General features: G+C 38.7%; 1 protein-coding gene across 2 annotated transcripts in view; it reads left to right on the top strand.

Moving 5' to 3' along the window:
• LOC140757686 (uncharacterized) overlaps positions 1 to 16,803 on the top strand; it is a 26,892-nt gene extending 10,089 nt beyond the window's left edge. For both annotated transcript variants that reach the window (XM_073093593.1, XM_073093594.1), the window contains exons 2-7: positions 11,303 to 11,464; positions 12,540 to 12,694; positions 13,283 to 13,490; positions 13,918 to 14,064; positions 14,281 to 14,430; positions 14,517 to 16,803. In XM_073093593.1, coding sequence (XP_072949694.1) covers positions 11,303 to 11,464; positions 12,540 to 12,694; positions 13,283 to 13,490; positions 13,918 to 14,064; positions 14,281 to 14,430; positions 14,517 to 15,502 — 1,808 coding nt within the window. In that variant the 3' untranslated portion in view covers positions 15,503 to 16,803. The remainder of the gene's footprint in view (positions 1 to 11,302; positions 11,465 to 12,539; positions 12,695 to 13,282; positions 13,491 to 13,917; positions 14,065 to 14,280; positions 14,431 to 14,516) is intronic.

Genomic DNA, 16,803 nt, shown 5'->3' with positions numbered 1-16,803 from the left:
TTAAAAAAAACAGTTTTCAAAAGGTATGTGAAGTCTATTGTATACGCACTTGGCTAGGACGGTGTACTACGGCCTAATCCTTCTCATTTTGGGAGGAGACCCGTGCCTAGCAGTAATGGGATGATGATGATAATGATGATGATTTAAAAAATCATCTATTAAAATTACTCTAACTGTACTTACGCTATAACTATTGAATCGTAGCAATCTACATACGGACAACCTTTGAACCAGTTCTCCTCATAACTACATAATATTATACATTATATATTCAATGTTACATAATTAGCATTTCACTAGCAAGGAACGAGCACAAATAAAATACCTCAAAGCCGGGAAGACCTCGTGTGTACAAATGCTTAATTAGTGCGACTGCTGTAAATGTCCCACATCTTTTACAATTTAGTCTCCGTTTGTTTTGACTCTTGAATAGTTAATTTGCGTTTGCTGAGCAACTTGCCTTTTATATAATGGGTAGTATTCACTGACGAACAGTAACTGCAATTGTAATTATACAATTATTGACTTATTATGCCAACCAGTCAAAATAGAATTAGAGTCTCTCCCATATAGTTTTCTTGAGCATGCCGGCCACCTTGCCATACGTGCACCATGTATGGCAAGTGGCCACTGCCATCCATGAATACCTGTAATCAATCCAGATAAGATGTGAGTCCTACCTATGGTCGGTCACAGATGTGATGCTACCGCTGAGCTAAGTCTCCGCTTACCTCACTCATTAAACACACTGCTATAATAAGGCAGAAATTTTAATAGATGTGAAGATAGTGCCTCCTAAGTCAAACCACAAAGATTTCTACCCCTTTAACCTTTACACCTTGCAATCAAATTATTTTTCCATAAGAACGATTAATTTGATGTCATAATTCCTTAGTATACTAGCCACTCCGTGGCAAAAAAGGATTTAAAAGAGTAGGTACGTAGCACGTAGTATATTACGTAGATGGGTTTAACGAGCATAATCCGCGCTATCTGTCGCCCTACCGCCTCGTGAATGAAGGAACGACACGATAATGTCCAATCGCCTCCCCGGAGACGTGATAAATGTGCGCCCGACATCCACCGACGGCTTAAAGCTCTGCTAATAAGAAGTATTCAGAAATGTTCTTTAATAGAAAATGGAAGTAGCTTTGGAATATTGCAAGGACCGCCTTCGATCCACTGGCAGAAAGGTATCTAAATGATGGGTTATATTCTGTTCTTGTTTTTATATTCGTTTTTTATGTGTCCATTCTACGTTACAGGAAAAATCCTAGTGTAAGTCTTTGAGTGTAGAAATCGTTATAGCTGAAAAAATAAAACTCTAATATTGAGCTACTGAAAGTCAGCGAAACATTTAACTCATAGAATTATTAGAATTAAAATTATTTTTAGTGTTTATGCATATAAAATTAAAAGTAATTAATTTTATTAAATCATGTGCAATGAACAACAGATTTCCTCCAGTGGTCCAGGGCAATAAGTAAAATTAAAACATTATAGCATAAAGGAAGACATAATAAAATTCTTACTTTTATAAAAGTCTTTCTAATCTTAACTTAATATAGCATAGCATTCGGTCTCCTGAATGAAACATCGTATCTCATCGACTGTTTCATAACGTTGTGCCTCCCACCGCCCACGTCTCTGCAATTCATGTTTTTGCTACTCAATTGCAGCTGAAACAAGTCTGTAATAAAGAAAGAAACCATATACGCACAAATAATTATGATGATTATATGAATACGAAAAGTCACTATTATCCATATTTTCAATAAAATTGTTTCTGTTCTAATTTAGCGTTTAGCCACAATAGTTCCGTCTTGTAGATACACAGCTATTTTCAGCATGACATGTAATTTCGTACTCAATATTAAAAACTGTACATTTATGCAAAAATATTTTCTCAGAAATGTAAATGGACTTTTCTGCGTAACTCGTTTTCGTCCTCGGCTTGTAGCTTTTGTCTTGGCTACGGTCTGAGCTTGTAGCCATTGTAGCCGTGTGCTACGCCGTAGCCGTGTGCTAGGCACTTGAGTGTAAAATTGTACATTTTACACGTCGTTAATTAAAAAATAAAATGTAGGGTTGCTAAACGAGTTTAGATAGTTCTTTAATTACTATACCCTTGTCAACACTTTAACTAAGAGTTCTCCAACCAATAAATAAAAGGAACTTGGTAGGTGCCAAATTACTGTAAGTACCCTGGCTTGTCGACGTGACAGACAGACCGATAGACTGTTGCATAACATAGGTCTGATGGGAAGGTACCCGGAGGGTCGTTCACCCTCGATACGAGGGCTGGGCAGCCGCGGACACACAAGTATGGACCTTAAACGCATCACACACAGTTTTAAATTAAATATCCGGTAATCAGTCACTAGGGGAACCTCAATTAACGCGGAATCGGTAACTGAACTTTGATAACGTGTAGTGATGGGTGATTTTCGCGTGCGTCGCTTTACGGTTTTCTTTTTTGAAAAAGGAAAATAACTCAAAATGTTTGGATGGCTGCGGACGCAGTTTGTAGATGGGAATGCTTGTACAATCAATAGTTTGCTTACGCGTTATTATGATGAGTGAAACAAACAATATTTAGTGTGATGATAAATTTAATTTTTTAATTTAAATGCTCAATTGAATGTATAACAGCTGTTTTATTTACGCTTAAGAGCTATTATGAAATCAGATGCAATCATGTTAGTCAGATTCAAGTGAATTATGAAGTACATAGTTATTTACAACGCATAGTTATACTATCTATTGTTTCAATTCTTGCAAATTCTTAACACGTATTACCGACTTCGCAGACCCCAGATTATTGCAAGAAATGATATCATTTATATGTTTAATTTCACTCAAAAACACATAAAAGCTTATTAGCTTTTACTGACCATTGATCAATGAATTTTCTCAACACTTGCAACCTGTACTGAAGGCTATGATTTACAATGGAGCAGTCAGCAGAGGGGCACAATCGTCGCTAAATCCAATTTGCTCCCCCGCGTCTGCTCCCGGCTGCGATCCCCACCGTGTGCTGCATTTGAATTTTATACCCAAAAAGTAAACACTGTTTTGAGGGTAAATATAATGCTCTCAGCGGTTACGACTACCGGAAAGGTGCGAATCTTACAAACGTGTTTCTTGTAAAGGGAAATTGGACAAGAGTTTTGGTGGAGTTCTAATATGAGACTTAGTAAGGTCAGGATTTATTAGACCACCTTTTATAAAAAAATGTAAGCATGTACTGTATCACAGCACGGCATTCTGCTGCTATACGAGTAAGTATGGCGGTAGTGCTGCTGCATTCGAATCACAAAGAGATCTATCAGATTTAACTCTAGGTGTTGATATTTCAGCAACATAAGATTATAGTTCCCTGCAGTCAAACCGCTAAGAGTTGTAAAAACTTAGGAAATAGAATAAAAACTTACAAGAATCTCATCTCACTCAATAACCTTAAAAACAATATTATCATCTGTGTTAAACTGAGGTATTTCCGTACAGTTACAATTACACTTCAGATCGATACTATAGGTAACACGAGCACGTTAATTATAGTTACAAATATCTACATGCACCATCGATATACCTAGCACATAAATTTAAGCACACAAAATATACAAGTTTATGTAACATTACATTTACAGTGCAACGTGGGTATGAGGCTAGGTAGCAGGTAGGTATAGCTTACCGCACTCCGCCCGTTCAAAAGCGAGGCACGTGTGTTGCCCCGAGGACACGAAGCAATGTATTCTGTGTCAGTAATTACAACGTTCCCACTCTCACTTGAACTGAAACAATACTTAACTTACATCTGACAGGGACGAGGATGGTACTTACGTCAGTAGCTAAGACGACCTTGTTCGTACTATCCTAGACAATGCACGCTGTTGTTTCGGGTTATATAAGGTTAATTAAAGACTCGTTTAGTATACGTAACATTTTCATAAAACCTTATAAATATTTTGTTTCTTGTTTTTATTTTAAAAGATAGCCTAGTGGTGGCAGCAGTGATAGCCTAGTGGTTAAGAAACGCGGCCTCTCGATCGAGGGGTCCGAGGTTCAAATCCCAGGCACGCACCTCTGATTTTCAAATTTATGTGCGTATTAGAAATTAATTATCACTTGCTTAAACGGTGAAGGAAAACATCGTGAGGAAACCTGCATACCTGAGAGATTTATAAAAAATCTTAAAGGTATGTGAAGTCTACCAATACGCACTTGGCCAGCGCGGTGGACTATGGCCTAATCCTTCTCATTCTGAGAGGAGACCCGTGCCCAGCAGTGGGACAGTAATGGGTTGATGATGATTTTAAAAGATTCGTTTTGTTTTGCTACAACTGTGTTATAAATTCACTTTCTGCAAATCCGGTTAATTAGTTGTGAAATTCAATATCACTTACAATATAGAACAAGGGGATGCAGTCCATCTGGTGGTAAAGTGGCATTTACCACCGACAGATATAAATGGAGTCCAGCATGAGGTTAACCACAGGTGCGATAAATATAAGTCATGCTTAACACTGTAATTACATATTATACAAGGCAGAAATAAATATCACGGTGACTCGAAGTCAAACAGAGGGGTTCTATCATCTTCAGAGATTCAAAATGATTATGTTGAATGGTACACTTCACATGGCTTCACGTACACGCAGCATATTATTAAAATACTTAAGTATCTATTTAAGATATAAAAGAGGATTAAAACGAAGCCTTAGCAAAACCTCTTTCTTAGACGTTACATCATTTTATGCACGGGAAATAACTCTACTTATACATCTTACAACCAAAGTTTACCTTTAAGCAAATACTACCTACCTACTATATATTTTTTTATAATATAAACCCCAGATAGGATTAGATATTCGTAACCGAGGTCGGCCACAGATGCGCCGCGACCCCTGAGGACTAAGCTGGAACGCTTCGGAAAAGTATGTCTCCCTTACCACACCATTGAAACCAGAACAGCAGCGCTTGACACTACTGTTAATAGGCAGAAATAAGTATGGCGGTGGTGCCGCCGGAGTCGTACCACAAAGTTCTACCTTCAACGTCCACGTCTTTAGAAATGCTTATTTATGTATACATTACAATTACATACAACTTTAGAGATTTACGGGTACAAAACTACATAATTCATTATTAAAGGCTCTGTAACGCAAGTTCCTACAATATAATTTCCCGAGCGCTCGCAGTGGCGTCTGACCTACTCGACGCCGACTGGTCCTTTGTTCCCAACGTTATCGCGATGAATTTTAACCTCACAACGTTATTCAGGCTTTACAGCGGTTTTAGAGAGTCAACAGAGAACAATGTCAGTTGTTCATTACTATGGATGGAGGACCTAATTGTTTCAAATGCGGAAATAGCTGGTTTCTAAGTTTAAGTTGGTCGGGCTAAGAATGCATATACTGGTTAAGTGCCGTTTTGAAATGTGATAATATTAACTTGTTAGGCACCACCTATTTGTAGCGTGAAGTAGTTCTTGCGTTTTAATGGAAGGGAATGGATGCCGGCCGAAGTATGTATATGGCGGCCATTTTCATTTACAGAACGAATCTATGATTGATAATCCTGAAAAATTTCACGTAGGTTTTTTTGTAGCGTAGGTGTGCTCTACGAATGTAATTTTAGAAATTCCACCCTAAAAATAGGGGTTAAATGTTTGTATTATATTTTCATATGCATATTTTAAATTAAATTAAATTTACTTATGGTATGTTCATTTAATTCTTATTTAAAATACCAACTATGGGTACATAGTAGGTACTCAGTAGAACGTTCCGTTTCATTCGCAAAAATATTCGCCCGTGGCCGTCTGAGTCTTGCGTGCAATATTAACCAAGTTATGTTCCCTCGCTAGACACAACGACCTCTGCAAGGCGGCATTACATATACCATCCATAGCGTAAGTATTAAGTAACTCTTGGGGACTCTATATTTGTATTCTTGATAGTAAAGAAGATTCAATGAAGTTTCAGTACTCACAAAATTATTTTTTACGCTTGTAACAAACTGTATTTGAAATAAACTCTACATTACTTCCTACATTCTTAATTGTAAAATATCTGAACACAGCAGACAGCCAAAGCGATATAGCTTTGTACAATATAGATCTCCTGTGGTATTAGCATTTGTAATGACAACGGCGACGCAGCAACCCCTAATGAAGCTGACGAGGCGAGCCGCACTTAACCGCGTTAACGTAGGATCTACCCCCCACCCTCCAGTATCATACAGGTACATTATACACTTTATAGAAATGGTATTGAATAGAATCACGCAGTCCACGTAATGTTATTGTATTCCCTGCGCAAAATAACGTTTGTGATTAAATATGAGCAAAGAATTAATTAATTGTCACTCAAAATAATCTTACCTTTCCTGTTAAAATCAATTGTCACATAATAACAAAAACATGTAGTACTTAACATAAATAATAAAGTATATAGATGAATGATCAATAATTCGAAAAGTGAATAGTGCGATGATATGCACATACACACAAACACATAAAATAGCGCGTGTATATTGTGTGACAGAATGAAATCTACTCTCGTATAATAATATAAAATTTTTCGGTACCAAAACAAACGTTCTTATTTTCGGGTATCGCGACGTTGTCAACAGACTTCCTTGTTACACGACTTCTGTAAAAGTTCCCGAAACTGTTATTGACTGGCTTCGTCCTCGAGGGTTAGGCGAGGATCTAGCTGTCAACATATATAAAATCTGAATGTCTGTATTTCATTATATCGACCTAATCTACGTACCTACTCTCAAGAAAATAAATGAAGTTGATGCGTCAGTTATTTCTATTGCTGATAACCACTTATCATAAACAACATGTGTGGCTGTTAATCCTATCCTGTCTATCTATCTGTCTGTCTGTAATATTTAACGATACTTAATGTAAAATACTACTATATTTACTACTAGTACTGTATTACTTATAGACCTTTGCGTATATACTATACTTATAATACTATTACATTACTTACTTATCATTACAGTAGTAATATGTGCAAGTATCATTTAATATTACATGCCCATATTAAACAGAACAAAAATAAAACAATGCATTCATAATTTCCGCCATAGTTTCCGCAATTCAGAAACATACAAAGAACGGTTCATAATTGAGAGTGCGTTACTCCCAGCCTGTATTAAAACTAGGGATGTTATGCATATGAAGTTTCGGATCTAGATGTGGATACGGATAAAAAAATATATTATATACGCTTTCAGATACGGCTATAAATATGGAATTATTTCGGATTATACAATAGTTTCAAATGAAATCAAAAATATTTTATTAAAAGTAGAGACTTAAAGTAATTCTTTTTGTATATCAATATATCTCCCGGTTATCTTTCAGTTACAGCTATTATATTATTAAATTAGAGATAGGTACTTACGTAATTTTATTTATATCTCATTAAAACTCCGCCCTTATCAGAAATTATTCTAAGCATTCATATCGAATTCGCTTATATCAAATCAAATCATTTATTTGGTAGAATATATTATATCTTTAATATTATATATTTTATATAATATAGTATTTTATTACTATATTATATACTACGATATTAAATTAATAGCGAGTACGAGTAAATTATGTATTAACATATCAGATTGGGTGTGCAAAATGTATCTTGATGTGATCCGATGGTTTCGGTTACGGTTACGGAGCTCCACACATCCCTGATTAAAACGCACATGCCCCGTAATGCTCGGAGCAATCGTCGCTAGACTGCAAAAAACACTTTTAGGGAGTATTCCGGTGCCTCAATAGGACGTCGTTCATTTCTTCCGTGTCTTGATCCGCATGACAAAGGGCGTCGTCATTCTCCTGCTGAAAGCTGTTCAGTTGCCTGCCAACATTGCGTGCCTTGTGTTTATCTCACAGCTGTTATGTGGCTATGACGAATTTACGACTTAGGCTTTAGAATAAAAGTGTAGGTAGAGTATAAGGAAAGTACTTAAAGTTGATAGATACCTTCGTGATTCGTATCAGGTGACAGCACGCTCGCACCTTATTCTACATTAAGCGTGCTAAACATAAATTTTATGTTCCTGCTGTGTTCTGGTTTACAGGGTGTGGTAAGAAATAAATGCCGAATACGACTTAATCCTCAAGCGCAGCAACGCATCTGTAGCCGACTACGGGCATGTAGAGTCTGTTCCTGATGCGACAGTGACTCTTAGTATCAAGTTGACTGCGTTATTATAAAAAATATATAAAAATAAACAATTTTGATCACCGTGTACCAGCGATCCTACGTGTTCATGAATTTTAAAAAGCACTGACGCAGCAGTCCTAATTGAGGTGGCACAAAGCCACAGGTACCCTATTCCCCTTTTAACCCCTGTATCAAAACACCCCGAACGCCTCTTTGTTTTTATTTTAGTAAACGTTCGGAAGCGAACGGGTTGACTGTAAACAGAGGGTGATTCTGTCAATACATTATACAACCAGCCTACCTGAAGAGTCATTAAAAAGCACAGATTAAAAAAGGATACAGAAATTACTTTTCATTTTACCTAAAATGTAATTTAGTTAACCTTAAAATTTTTACTACATTTACTTTTTTAAACTCGAGGTAAGTATGAGAATTTTTTTTTATTCTTTCTTTCCTAATATACATAATTCATCTTCTGAGTGTTATTTAAGATATCAAGCACAGTTGGCAACAAAATAATAAATCGTTACCAAATCGAGTGTAAAATTTGCTGACTGATGACTACATTTCCCAATAACAATCCATCATCGAAAAATTTAGAAGCTTTTTTTTTATAATCTGTTACCACCCGTAGGATATGACCGTCTAAAAACAGATTCCCTCACCTTGAAACTCGCTTTCAATGCCTCCCGGGTTACCATCAATCACCCGTCATTGTGGACTTATCTGTAGTTGGCAGCACTCCAGCGGTCTCGCTACAGGCAAGCCTCCCTCCACGAATCCTAATAAACGGCAACAGTTATGGAAGCTATGGAGATTTAGGTCACGATTCGTTCATGCTGAGATTGCTTTAGTGTGTTGTTTGCTCGTAAAGTTCGTTTAGTTATGGAACTCATCGATTGAAGTTATTGTTTCCGGAACTATAGTTTGTTTCGTGTTTTACTTACTGATTATTCTTTTTGAAAAATATTGCGATTGTTTGTGTTTCTGTTATTTGTACCTACAATACGTATAACATTATACCATGAATACGTATCTATTTTTACATTTTATAATATTTTTCTCCTCTACATAACATGCAATTTAAGGACCCGTTCATTGAACAGACATTGAACGGGACACACACGGGCCGGTACAGAAAGAATCATATTATATTCCATACAATATTTTGAGGTATAATAATTTGGGTAGATGTTAACACGGCAATGCACATTGTACCTATATTTGTCTGTTACGGCATGCGTTTGTAACGCTCTATGTCTATAAACGTAACTGAGCCCAGAAGCTCAAGTTCAAATTAAAAGCCATGAACGGTTACAATCTTCTTATCTCATATTATTTTGTTTAGTTTTCTTTGAAACTTGCAAAACCTTTAGTGGAAAAGTTTGTTCACAAATGCTTTCTCGTTATAAAAGTTCCGTCATTACTTTCGTTGCACCAATAGACGACATTTATATTAGATACTATATTTCAAACTGAAACGTAGATATTACGTAAGTATGTGTTAAAAAAATTGCTATAAGTAAACAGTACCATAATGCTAATCACATCATTTACAAATCAATAAGGAACATTTATCGTCCGAAATGAGACTTTTAAAATAAATCAACATTTTAAAAAAATCATTTTCCAAACATTTTTCAGACTGAAATTCAGAAATATGAAACCCATTTTGATTAACAAATATTTAAACGGCGTCGTTCCGGAAGAGACCCTTCTTCAATAAAAGGGGACGAATATTCTCAATGAGCAATAGTTATGAACAAGGGGGTCCAACAACGAGGCCTTAGGGTATTATATTTACCGTGCATATGGACGACTTCAGAGTACATTTTCTCGAGGGGAAGTAAGGACGTAATGCATTCTTTGATGGAAAATGTCTTTGAAGTAGCGAGCGATGTAATTGTAGAAAAGAGCCGATTGTGAGGCATGTGGCGTACGAACCTCATTAGAACATGTTACGTGATGCCATGTATGTAATGTCTATAGTTTTATACTCTGCTCGTTTTTCTGAAGAATTAAAACAAAGCAATTTTTTGTCCTTGCAACTTAATCAAACTGAAACAGCACTTTAATTGCCTGAGTAGGTACGCCTAGTGATATTCATTATTCATGGTAAATAAAATATATGAGAATATTAAAGTGTTTTCTTCAATCGTACTTATGTCATATTAGGATTCCCTCAGTGGTCAGTGCCCACACAAATACCCCCCACGCCCACGGCCATACCCATGGATGAAAAGACTGACACCCAAACCCAGACCAAATATCGAAATTAGGCACTCATTTAAATGCCTCGCTGACCCGGAATCCACAACGTTTCAGACCGGTGCCTGCTCAGCTATTCCGATCAATAATTAAGGTCAACTAAATCCTGTAGATGATAGGAAGCAGCATGCGCAGATACAATTATCTCGTTAATACTGGCACGTGGGCCGTATGCGATCTATAATACAGCTTTGTGTCGAGTTACTACATAACGCACCCAACCATGGACAGATCGACATCCAAATAACAATTGACACGCCTGACCCTGGCGTGCAGTAATGAATTGACGCTAGAATTTAGCAAGTACAATACAATCTACATACAAACGATAGACAATGGACCTATCATCCGACATGTAACGTGTGCAATATGTTTGTTTTGATAATAAATGATATCTACGTTTCGGAGATTAGCTGGAACAAACAGACAGATCAAAAGACCAAAATTTTAATAATTATTTTATTATTTGTTTCTTCTTTATTATATAGGAGTGGTGGACTAGCATGCAGTCCTAGCATGTAATCAGACACCTGTAATCAACTCCAGATAGGATTAGATATTTCTGCCTGATGTCGGCCACAGATGCGCCGCTACCCTGAGGACTAAGCTAGAACGCCTCGGAAAAGTATGTCTCCCTTACAACTCCCTTCAAACATGACCAAAGCAGCGTTTAACACTGCTGTTATGAGGCAGAAATAGGTGTGGCGATGGTGCCGCCGGTGTCGAACCACAAAGGTTTCTACCACCTTCAAATTTAGCAGTTATTTTGACATTACAAATAAGCACTTCAATTTTATGTATTTGTAAGTATATAAGACGGCAATAATATTATTTGTTACCAGATGAGATGTGGTCGAGCGTGGAGAGCGGCGGCGGCGCGCGTGCGGCGCCGTGCGCGCGCGGCAAGCACTCCGCCACGCTGCTGGGCGGCTGTGTGTACGTGCTGGGCGGCCGCGGTGCGGGCGGCTCCGTGCCGCTCCGGGACTTCTGGAGATACTGCTTGGGTAAGCATTTCTGGAGGGAAACTTCCTACACATAACGCATACCTACATAAAAACAATGTGTCATTTCTCAATCACAATCACTGTAGTGACCACATTATCGTATTGAACAAACGACGTAGTAAGAGCTAATGACGCTAGACACAAGTATTGATAGATTGGCCCTTATTACTATCATCTACTGCATGTATTCGAACAATCATTATTTTTTTAAACACCTACTTATTACAGTATTTTTTTTTTTTTGTACTTAAAATATATTTTTATTGTATAGAGAAAAGAGATGCAACTTCACTTATTTATTTGTAACCTTCGATCCCTATTAAGTGATCGAAGTTTGCAACATACATAATTTGTAATACCTACCTAATAAAAATCATAAAAACGAAATATATAGATACTAATACTATAAGATAGATAGTTTAGTAGGGACAGTTATTTGCCTAGATATTGTGGACAGCAACAAAAGCAAAACTCCAGTAGAGTTAGTTGCATATCTGTAAGCAGATCTAGCACTCAGGAGTGACCGAGGCAGCAGTTTTATATGCCGCCCGCGTCGAGAGGGTTAATTAGGTCGAGAGGCGGTTACGATTGCCTCAAGAGGACCTATTAGGATTTCTAGCGACTACTCAGCAAAAAACTTCACTTGTGAACTTTTCTTGAAATAAATGTCTAGGACTTTATACTGTCCGTGTGCTACTTTAACAATGCTTTAAAGATGGACTCATTACGTGACTATACTCGTAACATTCTCCGACTAAAATACTATGTTCTTGCAAATAAATGATTTGATTTGATTTGATTTGACTATCGTGACATACGAGAATACAAGTTGTAGTTGTACGAGCTGTATCTTAACTATGTCATAGTTACATTGTGTCCACTTGGTTAAGGGATAGTTAAGGTACTAATACATTTATTATGGATAGATTTTCGAGAACCCTTACAGGTTATGAACAACAAAATTTTTTATTTACTGAACTGAACTGAACCTCAACTGAGAAGACCCGACAAAACTCTGTATACTTTTCGTTTATCTTAATGCTAATGTATAACAAAGTTCTCGGTGATATCACAGCGACTGGTCGGTGGGAGAAACTGGAGGCTCGGGGCGAGCCGCCGCCTTCCCTGCAGGAGCATACTGCCACTGCGCACGAGACCAGGCTCTATGTGTTTGGCGGAGAGGCTGGCGCGCTCTCCAATGAAACCCCGCTCTGGATATATGATACGGAGGTCAGTAGCTATCCTTATAACTCCACAAGCGAATAAGCTAACATTTGGACATGAGGTCAACATGCTAGGGTGAAAAAAGGAGAACATTACCGTCATTGCAGCTACATGTGTATCTTAAACGGTAGAGTAACAATTTCCTTTCATACATATTGATGACTGCATTACTGGAACAGTTTCACAGGGATACGCTGCCGCCTATCCGTAGAATTTAAAACCTTAGTCCCTAATCACAAGTACCTAATCTATTATTATACAACTCCGTAGCGACAAAAATAGAGCTAGAGGTAAAATATGGTCCAATGTGGGAATATGACAACATAAGACTACTCGATATATATATAATTACAGTAAACAGTTATTGTTTTTGTAAAAATCTTTAACAGTTACCTCCTATTGACCATCTGGTGCACTTTAGTTTTAGGTTTCAAATCACAAGAAAATAACTTGATTTTTTATATAAGTAATTTGTAGGTTTTGAGTAATTTGTAGGTAGGTTTGAACACGAGCCTTTGAAAGGTATTTCATGAACAATTTCATTAAACATAATATTTCAGATTACCCACTTTATAATTTGTCCAACGTCCACAGCTTCAAATCTGGCGCAAGTTGCCGGGCTCCAGCGGCCAGTCGCAGTACTCGTCGCTGCGGCGGCGCGGGCGCGAGGCGCGCGGCGGCGGCGCCAGCCCGCGCGGCCGCCGCGGACACTCCGCGCACGCGCTCAAGGACTGCCTGCTCATCTATGGCGGGTACAAGGACCTGAGGGGCTCCACGCATGAGCTATGGGCGTTCCATTACGGTAACTACATCCTAGCATTATATATTTGAAAAGTTTATGAATTAATTGTGAATAAATATGCACAGATAGAACAACCGCCTTCTACACTTTGAGAATATTTGGAACACAACTGCGTTAGGTACTAGTTTGTAAGCCAAATTTACTTTGTGATCTGTAATACGAATATAATTTTTATCTACCTACTTCATAAAACTTTAAAACTGATTTATACATACATAGCTAGAGCCAGTTGGTCCAGATTTATGCTTCTACAGTTAATTCCTTATTGTATAGCGTTACAGATTTTTATTTCAATTATATCCTAAGGAAACTGTAGTAAAATTATGTTTGGATGCCAAGTGTTTCTCTTCTACCTTCTTCTTCCTTTAACCTCAAACACAACAGCTTATAGCAATAACAATTGACTGTATATTGATTAAACATTCAGAGTCGGAGTCGTGGCACCAGGTGCGCACGGCGAGCGCGGGCCCGGCGCGGCACCGGCACGCCGCGGCGCTGCACGACAACCGCCTGTACGTGCACGGCGGACAGTGCGACCTGCGCGCCTGCAGCGACCTTTGGCACTACGACACCAGTAAGTCAACCTATACACTCTGTCGTTACGAACTTCGATCACTAATAAGAACTAGTGATCGAAAGTTACGATGTGAACTATTAATCTACGACCGCTGGGCATTGATGAAGTTGTAGGAACCGTTCACGGCGCTATAAAAAAAATAGAGTCCGCAATGAGTGTCCTATATATAACGATACATAATGGTAACGGACACTCATATTTGATTATTTGCAGTGTCACGTGTGTGGACACAAGTACGGACCGCGAAGCCCGCGCCGAGTGCCCGCAGCGGGCACGCAGGGCTCCGCGCGGGAGCTCATCTCTACATTTTTGGCGGCGAAGCTGCCGGTCATCCTACCAATGAGCTGTGGAGATTCCATTTTGGTAAATAAACTAAAAACTTTCTTTCTTCCAAATTAACTTTGAGAATAACTAACTTTGTATAATAAACGATTGCTCTCTCATGACAGCAACAGAGACCTGGGAGAGGATTATGCAAAGCGTAAACTGGCCGTCTCCCCGCATCGACAGCCGCGCGCTGCTGGTGGCGCGAGGCGCGGCGGGTGCGGCGGCGGGGGCGGGGGGCGCGCGGGGCGCGGCGGGCGCGCGGCGCGGGGGCTCGGCGCCGGCCGCGGGGACACGCGAGCCGCCCGCCGGCTTCCTGCGCGAGATCTCCAAGCTGTCCTCCTTCCACATCCGCCGCGCCGCGCGCTGCTCCTACAGCGTGCTCGCCGGCGACCAGGACTCCACCGAGAGCCTCATCCGCCCGGAGCCCGCCTCCATCTCCAAGTCGCGGTCGGCCTACGTCATCGACGAGCGGCAGCCCGCCGACGGCGACGAGGGCCCCCGCGACGGCGACTCCACGGAGCGGATTCGCTCCGACATGTCGCGAGAACCGATTTCGGTCCCAGATTTTGCCGACATGGTGCTCCCGACGCCGGTGCTCTCGCCCATCGAGGCGACCAAGTTGGTCTACCTGGACTCCGAGGAGGAGGAGGAAATGAAGCGGGAAATGGTGAATTTCAAGCTAGACACGAACGGTCATGCGGACCACAAGAAGACTAAGGTCGTTGCGATACCCAAGTCCGCATCGGTCAGGTTCACGAAGGAGACGATGAATGAAGTTACCGAAACCACGGAAGACGAGGGGGAAATGTCGACGTCCGATTATGCGAGCGCCGAAAGGGTTAATCGATTATCGGGAATGTCATCGATGGGATTCAGTAACCCCCATTACTTGGGGCCCGACGTTAGGAATCTAGGAGTAGCTTTGACACCAGACTCGGGTGTGGGACCTGGTGACATTGAATTGCAAGATTTGAGCGAGAGACGCACCAGACCAATACAAAGAAATGGCGAAACGCACTTGCATTTATTACTAGTAGGTGGCAAGGAGCCTCCACATCTCGCGTTACTACAAAGTCCGCTGTCAATGTGGACCTACAAGCTGTTGTAATTAGCATTGATAACCGTATAGAGGGGTTATAGTAACGACGTCCATTGAAGACAATTAGAGTGATTTAATTCGATCTTATTAGAAACATAGTATCATAAACAATACTTAGTAACGTTGTGGTCTAATGAAATGATACCCTCCTTAACGTTTTATAATCAATTTTAATATAAGTACATAATACTTGGAAACTTATGTTTTATGGCGTCAATACTTGTGAAGTTCATCTACAAACAGAATAGCGTACAAACCAAAAGTGTTAGAAGCCACACTGGGCCATCAATAACAACGGCGTGCCAATTCTTAAGTATTTTAGACTACCTAGATTTGATACTCTTTTTGACGTATTTATGGTTAAGTTTATTTTTACATGTTGTTTAATAGTTATTTTTTATTATTTTTGTTGCGTTATAAGTATAACCATTCCCGTTATAAGTTAACATTCATTGTTTGTTATGTATAATAGTAATGTTAAATAGCAGTTTTAATGATGACATCAGTACGCAAGTATTTAATAATTTAATTGTAATTATGTGTCTAGGAATATTATCTCATTATCACTATTCAATATTTATTTTTATAAATTAAGAAATATTTATACCTAATAAAGAAGCATAGGTGCTCACAAGCATTGACTTAATCTTCTTCTAATCCTATTATCGTATTTTTTACGAAATGATCTAAAATGCCAGACAGACAAGCGATCAGATAATAGAAGAGTCGCCAATACGGTTAGAAAACAAGCTCGTTTCACAAAACATTTTATCTACAATCTGCGGTACAGGCGCGGATAAATATATTGCCATTGTTTGTGTTCGAATTATAGACATACATATTAGTATATGTTAAGACTGAGTAGATATCTAGTGATATACTAAAATTGTAACAGTGTTCGGTAATTACACTTTTATGTCTGTAACGGATTAAGTGAAAAAATGAGTTGTTTTTCCTATTTCAACAACGTTTCTGTTATAATGTAGTATTCTGTTGAGGCAGTATTAACATGAAGTATTCCATTCTTTGTGATGTGATAAAAAGAAATCGCGGTTGATTAGAGGTCCATAGGCGGCAATGGCAACTATTGTTCACATGTTTATTTAGGTACTGTTTACGTAAAATTGTACCTTATAATAATGTACTTAAATTATGTTGATGTACACAAGCGTACAATAAAATTTCGGAATTCGCGACAATGACTTGATTTAAATTTGAATACTCGATGTATTAATAAATGTAGTTATGCTCAATATTGTATTTTTTTTAATCCTAGAAGCTTGAGTTCAAATAAAATGCGCTTATTTTTA

Source organism: Epargyreus clarus, unplaced genomic scaffold, assembly GCF_041222505.1.
Source record: "Epargyreus clarus isolate Ecla_fem2 unplaced genomic scaffold, WU_Ecla_fem_2.2 ptg000004l, whole genome shotgun sequence".
In the NCBI taxonomy this organism is placed as follows: Eukaryota; Metazoa; Arthropoda; class Insecta; order Lepidoptera; family Hesperiidae; genus Epargyreus; species Epargyreus clarus.
The sequence above is the reverse complement of the archived record's forward strand: the minus strand, read 5'-3'. Positions and strand labels throughout refer to the sequence as shown.